The sequence below is a fragment of the Prionailurus viverrinus genome, chromosome D3, assembly GCF_022837055.1.
Source record: "Prionailurus viverrinus isolate Anna chromosome D3, UM_Priviv_1.0, whole genome shotgun sequence".
Lineage (NCBI taxonomy): Eukaryota > Metazoa > Chordata > Mammalia > Carnivora > Felidae > Prionailurus > Prionailurus viverrinus.
The window spans coordinates 17,920,244-17,929,039 of NC_062572.1; the positions used below are offsets into that span (position 1 = coordinate 17,920,244).

At 63.3% G+C, this 8,796-nt stretch overlaps 1 protein-coding gene across 1 annotated transcript; it reads right to left on the reverse strand.

The window, feature by feature from the left end:
* Window positions 1-843: 843 nt before the first annotated feature.
* On the reverse strand, window positions 844-7,271 carry TMEM119 (transmembrane protein 119). Its single transcript, XM_047828869.1, has 2 exons — window positions 7,169-7,271; window positions 844-2,983 (listed from the first exon to the last, which is right to left on the reverse strand). Exon 2 carries the CDS (start codon window positions 2,969-2,971, stop codon window positions 2,132-2,134), a length of 840 nt encoding a protein of 279 aa, XP_047684825.1. The 5' UTR covers window positions 2,972-2,983; window positions 7,169-7,271; the 3' UTR covers window positions 844-2,131.
* Window positions 7,272-8,796: the final 1,525 nt, after the last annotated feature.

Consider the following 8,796-nt stretch of genomic DNA (forward strand, 5'->3'; position numbering starts at 1 on the left):
GAGAGGTTGAGTGACTTGGTCAGAGCCACATAGCATGCAGGCATCCATATTGGATTTTCCCTACATTCTTGGGCGGGAGCCTGTCTGGGCTGAGAGAGGGAGGGCCCTTCCCCACTGCGCGAGACAGAGGCCATTGTGTGTTATGAAACCCAAACCCGGCGCCCCTCTGAAGGGATGTGGGGTCAGCGGAGGAGAGGGGCTGGTGGCAGGGGTGGGGGATGGCCTCCCTGCCCCCATCACCCCGGGGATCCAGCACGTGCTCCCAGCCCAGCCACATCTGGATTCCAGCTGGCTGCTCCGGGGGGGGGGGGGGGGGGGGGCGCAGTGGCAGCAGGAACATGCCATCAAAGGCAAGGAAGAGCCTGGCGGTGAGGAGACAAAGGCTAGGGCTGCCTCCCACCCCAGGCCAAGGGTGCGGTGACCATGGCGCTGGCCATGAGACCGACTCTAGTCCTCGGCCACTCTGCCGGAGGATGGGAGACTGAAACGTCAGCTGGTAGTGTCTCTACTGCTCCTATTTCCAGGGAAAGGAGGGGGGTGGCTCTCCGACAGCCACAGTAACTAGCAGACCTGCTCACAGAAGCCGGCTGGGTCTGTGTGGCCGCGAGTCCAGGGCTGGTGCCCAGTCTTGGGGGCAAGAACTCCCACCCCCTTCCCATGGGGAACCTGCTCTCCGCTCCCTTCCCGGATCTGCTCATTCAGCCTGCCCGCCGTATCTCCCCCAGAAAGCTGCCTCACCCCATGGAACAGTCCAGAAGAAAGGCTCCACCCCCCACCCCCACCAGCAGACTCATCCCCCCACCCCCACCCCCAACCCGCCCCGCAGAAAACCAGCGACACTCGGGCCAGAATAAAGGTTTATTGTGCTGGTTTGCTATAGCTCAGCACCTAAAAAATTGTGCAGAGGTTGGGGGGGCCCCAGATGAAGGGCTGAGGAAGAGCACCCCCCAGAGCCTCCCCAGATCAGGACGGAGCTCAGTCTCCCTTGTCGAAAGCTAAAGAATGCTGTGGGCACAGGCTGCCAGACAATGCACGTGAGCGACGTGGAGGGGGGCCAGGGCCCCCCCCCCGCTCCAGGCTGGGTGTTGGAAACCGCCCCCACCTTCTCAGTCTCCCCCAGAGTGGGGCCCCCTCACACACAGCCCCCCAGCTTCGGGGGCCTGACAAGAAAGCTTTGATGCATTCATCCCATGCGGGTGGCAGCAACAGGATGAGCAATTCGTCCCCGGGCAGAGATGCTTGGCAGAATTGAGGGGACCCGAGCACCCCCAGACCCCATACCCCTCACCCTGGACCAACCACAAACTGGGGCACTGATTTCCAGAGTGTGCTCTGCAAGATGTTATTCTGTAACTGTAAAATAACAATGACGACGACGACGACAAAAAAAAAAACCCTGTGGTCAAAAACACCCTGTGGTCAAAAGCAGTTTGAGACAGACCAACCGGGTTCCAACCGGGGCCTTTACTGGAGTATTTGCAGAGCCCTGGGGTGCCCTAAGGGGGGGGGGGACGGGGAACAGAGAGGCAGTGTTTCCTCAACTCATCGGACCCCAAAATCCTTTTTCCACAGAGCACCGCAGGGAACGCCGCTTTGGAAATGCTCATTTAGGGACGTGTCGCGATGTGCACACGGGCCCCCGGAAGCTTCCCGATTCATCAGGCCCACGTCTACGGTAGCTCTAACTGCGCCCGCCCCAGGGGCCTTGTCCCATCCACCCTGGTCCAAAACTCCTAGGTATTCTGACTTTTCTTTCCTACCCCCGGCGAGGTCCGCACCGTCACAGGGGACCCACGATCTACATTTCCCAAAGGACGTGGCCCATGTCGTCGGCCGTGCTATCATGAATATAACAGGGATCCTTCCCATCCCCGCCTCCCCGGAGGAGCTGTGTTTGGGGTGCCGCCCTTTGGGGCTGCAGGGGCAAGTGTTCCTGGAACAGGGGGAGCTTCCCGGGGGAGGCCGGAGACCAGCACCTCTGCCCACTGCAGGGTTGGGACGCACTGGGATTTGCGGCAGGGGGGCGCTGAGGAGAGGGTGTCAGGGAGCGGAAAGGGTCAAGGGCCTTCCCACATCCACGGAGGTGACCACTAGGGGTCCGACAGTCAAGGCCAGCAGCCCCAGAGGCCTGTTAGACCTTGGGGGCGATACCACAAGCGCAGGGGCTCTCGGCGGGACCAGCGGGTCCTCTGGCTTCCTGGGCTGATGAAGGAGCCGCTTCTGACTCGCCTTGGCCTTGGCCGGCCTCCAGAGCCTCCTCCGCCCCCACCGCGCATGGCTCATCTGGCACCTCGGCTTTCTCCACCGGGACCCCACGTCCCTGGGCTTCCTGGCCCCCCTCCCGGCTGCCGCTCTCGTCTTCCTCCGACTTGCCCTCCATCCTGGCTCCGTCTCCACCGCCCAGGGCAGCTCTGGCGGGGGACTTGAGGTTCTGGGTGGCGGCAAGGATGTCAGCCTGGAGCTGCTGGGAGGAATCCAGGGCTTCCTCGGACCGGCCGTCGGGAGCCCGGTCGGGGACCTCGCTGAAGGCGCGGGGGCCCCCGGCCCGGTCACTCTGGTCCACGTACTTCTTCTTGGGGAAAGACGAGGGGTAGTAGGCCGAGGCCTTGTGCTTCTGGCGGGTGATGAGGGCGGCGCAGACGATGAACATCAGCAGGAACACCAGGGAACCCACCACGGCGATGAGCATCACGTACTGGCGGAAGAAGTCCACGATCCCGTCCAGGAAGTTGGTGGGGGGCCTGGGGCCCGCCAGGGGCGTGGGCCGGGGCCCCAGCGACGTGGGGCTGAGGGCCGGGGTCCGGGGGGGCGGGAGGCTCGGGGAGGAGGCCGAGGAGCCCTCGGCCTCCCCGCTGCCCCCTGTGTCCTCCAGGAAGGCGGCCTGCAGGGGCACGGAGTAGGCCACCGCGGGCAGGGCCCTGAGGAGAAGCAGCAGTGACACGAGCAGCCTGGGGACCACGGCGGAAACCATGTTGTCCAGGACCTGCGGGAAGCGAGGCGGGAGACAGGTCAGGGTGGAACGCCGGGGTCTCGGGGACCGCGGCCAGGCGCAGGAAACAGCACGTGTTCCAGAAGGCCGCTTCCCCTGCCCGCCACACAATGGACCCCGTCCGCCCATACGTGGGGGACGTGCCCGCCCCCTCCTTCACTCAGAGATCCCAGAGGGACCCCTGGTGAGTCACCCCACTCCACTCTGAGGTCCTGGAGGGCGGGGACCGAATCTTATTTATCTCGGCACCCTCAGGGTTTCACACCATGTCTGGTATACAGTAAGTGCTCCATAAATGTCTCTTGACTGACCGGGCCGAATGAATAATAACTTCCCCTTCCACTGCCTGCCATGTGCCAGGTCCTATTTTAAGTTTCTGTCACAGAACTTCATTGACTCCTGAGACCCACCCGATGGGAGAAGTACTATTATTACCCCCATTTCGCAGGTGTGAAAAACTGAGGCTCAGAGGGGTTAAGTCATTGCCAGGAGAGGGCAGGGGTTCGGATCCAGGCAGGGAGGGAGAAATGATGGTAAGGCTGAGTAAGTAAGAAACAGAGTCACTGAGGGAGTGAGCCCTTCCTCTTTTGGGGAACCCTCCCCGGCAGCCCCCAGTGACTCTGGGGTCCCGTGAAGCTTCCAGACTCCCTGAGCTCAGCAGAGGGTCTGGATGCCAAGAACATGGCTAGCCCTCACCTCAAGGCACAAAGCAGGGTGTGGAGGCCCGGGAGGGGGCGGCGGGACCCCTTGTGCCAGAGACAAAGCTGGAGACTGCGGGATCCCCAGTCCTACGGCCCCCCGTAAACGGGAACCAGATGAACCCCGCACCTCCCTCCTCCCCTGCGGCAAGACTGCTCCCGACATGAACCCCCAGGCCCCATCCAGCCCAGACAGCCTGGCTGACCAATAAATTCTGCACGGCCTAGGTTTACAGAGGAGACCAGCTCCTAAAACACGGACTCTCCCGGCCAGCCCAAGGAGGGCTAGGAACTCAGACAAACCCAGGAGCCCCTTTCTGCAGCCCCCTCATGGGCTGCCCCGAGAACCCCTCCTGACCCAACAGAGGGCCCAGGCCCCTGGCACTGGGTAGGACTAGAAGCCCGAAGAAAAGCCTTAGGAAGCCCTGTCTGCCACCCTGTCTCAGGGGATTGAGATGGGGAACAGGGGCCCAGAGAGGGCGAGGGGCAGGCCCCTGGTCACGGAGCAAGGTCCTGGCCTGGAGGAGGAGGTCAGGTTCCCGGCACCTCGACTGCGTGTCCCCTCGAGTGCCCGGTCCCCAAGTCCTGCTCCGGAAATCGGCTGAGGGGTACCGGGTTAAGTGTGGGGGTGCGGGGAGTGAGGCCTTTGAGCGGCTTCTTCCTAACGACCCGAAGCCTCCCCATTAAGCATCGTTAGTGGAAATTAATTGTACCGACATAAATTTGGACAAACTGCCTCCGGTGGCCAAAAACAAAACAAAAGAAGACAAAAAAGATAATTCCGGGGCATAAAAAGAGGCAAATCTGTTCAGGGGTTTGTTTTGAATAATGAGCTGATGACCCTGGGCTTTCCACTGGGGGGCGGGGGGGGGGGAAGCCCCGCCCCCTTTGCCGGGGGCCCCCCGCCCCAGAGCCACTCTACGGTTCAGCCCTGGGGGCCAACACCTGCCGGCTCTGCCTGAATGGCCCAGGCGACAGTGACTCGCCCAGGGACACATGGAGGGGAGTGTCAGAGCTGGGGTGTTAACCTTCCTCTGTGTGACTCAGACTACACACTCACACACACACTCACACACTCGTATGTGCCCCGGGCCGGCCCAGAAACGAGCCGGCACCCTGGGAGACACTACTTGTCCGCTGCAACAAGGGCCTTCCCAGCAACCACCCCCCCCCCCCCCGCCCCCGCGCACTTGTTAGCAAAGGTCCCCACGGACACCTTTGATCTCTGGGGTCTCTGTCCACCAGTCACCTCCCTGCCTGAGAGACACCTTTCGTGGTGGCGGCCGAAGCTTCTCACCACAACTACTACCCCCCGGGGGGGTGCCCAGGGGGCTGTCCTGGGAGGGCCTGCCGGCAGCGAAGCGGCCGGAACCCTGGCTCCACCTGGTCGCGCGCTGTGGTCCGATCCCTCCGGGCCTCACTTTCCCCGTCTGTACAGTGGGCAGGCGGCGGGGAGGTGACCACAGGCCCTAAGGACTGGGGGAGATAACGTGGAGAAGGCAGCTGGCACAGAGCACCCGGGAAAGGGCGGGCTCCAGAGCAGCCACGTTTCGACCCCAGCAGAGCCCAGGACTAGCGGCGGCATCCTCCAAGCAGGCAAATGATTAAAAATGATTTCCTTACCTGATGTGTAAACTGGCTCACTGCCCCCCCCCCCGCCTCCCCCGCCGAGGAAATGATCAACTTTTTTACCCTGTTGAGTGAAATCTCAGCTCTGGCCACCCAGGAATCCAGGGCGCATGCGCGTGCAGACACGCATGCACGCGCGCGCGCGCGCGCGCGCGCACACACACACACACACACACACACACACACACACACACACACACACACAGCACCCAGCTGGATAGAGGGAAGGGCTCCCCTCCCCCGCAGAAACTTGGGGTCAGGGACAGAGGATAAGGAAAGAGGCCACACAGGCTATCACTGGCCGTTAAAGGCCGAGACCCCGACTCTCGGGTCCCCTTCACCCCACAGCCTGGCTCCCCCGGAAAGGTGCAGGCGGTGTGGGAAGCCGGTCGGGCCTCAATGCAAGGTGTGACCCTATCCGACGAGCCCCTGCCCTCTCTGGGCCTCAGTTTCCCCTCTGTAGAGTGGGAACCGTGGCCTGGACAGCTCTGAACTGATCACTGCCCGCCGGCCGTCCCCACCTCCTTTCTGGGAGAAGGTGAGCCTAGCTTCCTGAGGCCTCATTTTTTTCCGGGGCTCGGAAACTCAGCTCCCGGCCACTGGGAGCTGGCGTCAGGCCAACCCCTGTCATTTTACCCAAGAGGAAATTCGCCCCCGAGGCTGGGAATGGCCTGCCCAGGATCACACAACCAGTTGAGGCAGAGCCCTGAAGGGAAGCGGGTCCGAACACCCCAGAGGAGGCCGCTCACTGCCCAGCTATGTGTCCCGGAGTCGGGCATGTCACCTTGGTGAGCCTCGGTGTCCCCATCTGTATGATGGGGATAAGGGCCACCTCTCGGGTCTATTGTCCACGGCAGTGCCAGATGAGGAGTAGGTTATCAGTTAATTAGTGGGGGCCGCATGGTGGTGCAGGACCCCCAGCAGGACCCCCAGCTTGGAGCAGGGCCTCCTCCAGGGCCAATCTCACTGGGGCTCGGCCTTAATTGTGCCTGGGGCATACACGGGTGCTGCAAATCCCCCCCTAGGGCCTGGGTACCTGAGGCTGGGAGGCGAGTCACTGCCCCACCCCCACCCAGAGACTCGTGGCCAGAGGGGGAGGGGCAGCCCACAAAAACCTGGCTTCAATTAGTGGCTGTTGGGGGAGGGGTCTGGCGGAATCGCTAGCCGCCCCCGCCCCAGGCCCCGGGGCAGCCGAGGACAGGGGCTTGGGTCCCTTGGAAGGGAGGCCAGGACAGGGAAAGGGAGTCCTGAGGCTCAAAAGACACACGCACACGGAGCAGCAGGAGCAGCGCGGACACACAACATACGGACGCACAACGCAGACACACACACACACTACAACGCACAAGCACAGCAGCGGGGACACACATACGCCCAGACACCCCAGAAAGTTTGCACGCCCCCCCCCCCCCCGCCACCCCGGCGCGGATGCACACAGGGCGCACGACAGCCCCACGCCGGGCCGCCCGTCCGGCCCCGAGAGCGCATACCCAGCCCCCGGGCACGCGCTGGCTCCCCCACAGACGGGACAGGCCGGTCCGCACGAGCCCGCCGCTGACCCTGGGCCGCCCGCCCCCGCGCCCACTGGTGGGGAACACATCCCCCGCGGGGAGGCCACAACCGCACACACGCAGCCCCGCCGGCCCGGCAGCGCCCGCAGGACACCGCGACGGCGCACCCGCGTTCCGCCACGCCAGCCCGTCGCGCAGGTCCCGCGGGCGCGCGGCCTCCAACGCACCCTCCGAATGCACGCGGACTTAGAGACGCGCCCCGAAGTGCTCGCGCCGGCACTCCCGTCCCCGAACCCCCGGCCACCGCCAGGCTCCTGGACCGAGGGGACGCGGGGACTCACCCGTCCCTCCGCGCACGCAGGCCTGGGTGCTCCAGCCAGGTGGAGCGTCGGGGAGTGCCAGCTGCCGCCGCTGCTCCGGGCCCGGCGCCGCCCGCCCCCTGCCCCCGCCTCCTTCCTCCCGCCCCGCGGCCGCGGGGCCAGCTTGATTCCATTAGGCGGCTTTGGGGTGGGGACAGGGGAGGGGCGGGGCTGCGCTGGCCCCACACGGTCCCCCCTCGCTCACAGCTTGCACTCCCCCAGGCGCCCCTCCAGCTCTGGGGAGCCCCAGATGGGGCATTTCCTCCTTGACTCGGGGGTGTGGCGGGGGGGGGGGGGTTAGGTCCCCAGGACCAGCCCCCCGGGGCGGACAGACGGACACACAGGGCTGGCCTGCAGCGCTCCCCCAGAACAGCGAGCTGGGGGCCTGCCTCCCTTCCAAAGGGGACGAGGTCAGGGAGGTTCAGGGGCCCCTGGAAGCGAGGAGGAAAATTCCCCGTCCTGGTCCTCGATTCCAGCTGTGACTCAGGTTTTCCGAGGCTCGGGGTGCAGGGTGGGAGCAGAGTGTGTTTAAGGGAGAGCCCGAGCGGAGGCCTGATGGAGGGTCCAGGTCTGCAGCAGGGAGCCGAGTTGTGGCACCCAATGTCTGGCCCTGGTTGGGCTCTTCCCTTCTCCAGGCCTCAGTTTCCTTATTTGCCAGAGTGGGCGGGAAGCTTCCTGGGCTCCCTCTGGCTCCCACGTTCGAAGATCTGTGGCCTTCCAGTACCCCCAATTGAGGGGCGCCTGTGTGGCTCAGTCGGTTAAGCGTCTGACTTCGGCTCAGGTCACCATCTCACGGTCCGTGAGTTCGAGCCCCGCGTCGGGCTCTGTGCTGACAGCTGGGAACCTGGAGCCTGCTTCAGATTCTGCGTCTCCCTCGCTCTCTGCCCCTCCCTGCCTCATGCTCTGTCTCGCTTTCTCTCAAAAATAAACATTAAACACACACACAATACCCCAAATGGACTAGCTGGAGTGGGAATCGGGACCCCATTTCACAGGTGGGAAAAGTGAGGCAGGGTGTATTCAAGCGGCTCAACCAGGAAACTGAGGCAAGTCAATAGTCGACCCTGCAACTGGGATCTCTGGCTGACCTGAGGACCCCGGTGGGTCAGTGGCCCTTGATTCCATTCATTCACGTACCCATTCATTCATTCATTCATTCATTCACAAGTGCTTGCTGAACATGTGCCAGGCACATTGCCCATCAGGTCTCAGAGGGAAATCCCACACAACTCAGCCCTCTGTGAGAAAGAGGCGGGAAGTCATCCAGGAGGACAGCAGCCAGTCTGAACAAGAGACCCTGGAGAGGCATCCTGGCAGGAGGACCAGCATGGATAAAGGCACAGTGACTGGAAAGCCGCACCGTAATTAGATCAGGCTGGAGCGTGAGGCAGAGAAAAGGGAGGTGCAGGTAACGAGGGTCGAAGTCAGCAAGAGCCAGTTTAAAGCGTCACTCATCCAGGAGGCAGTAGGGAGCCACAGAAGGTATGGGACAGGGGGAGTGCATGAGTTAACAATTCCTGTCCACCCTTTAGGAACCAGGACTCTAGATTACTATCACCTCTTCTGATGGTCCCCGCAATCCCTACTCACCTCCAAAACGGGGGAGAGCA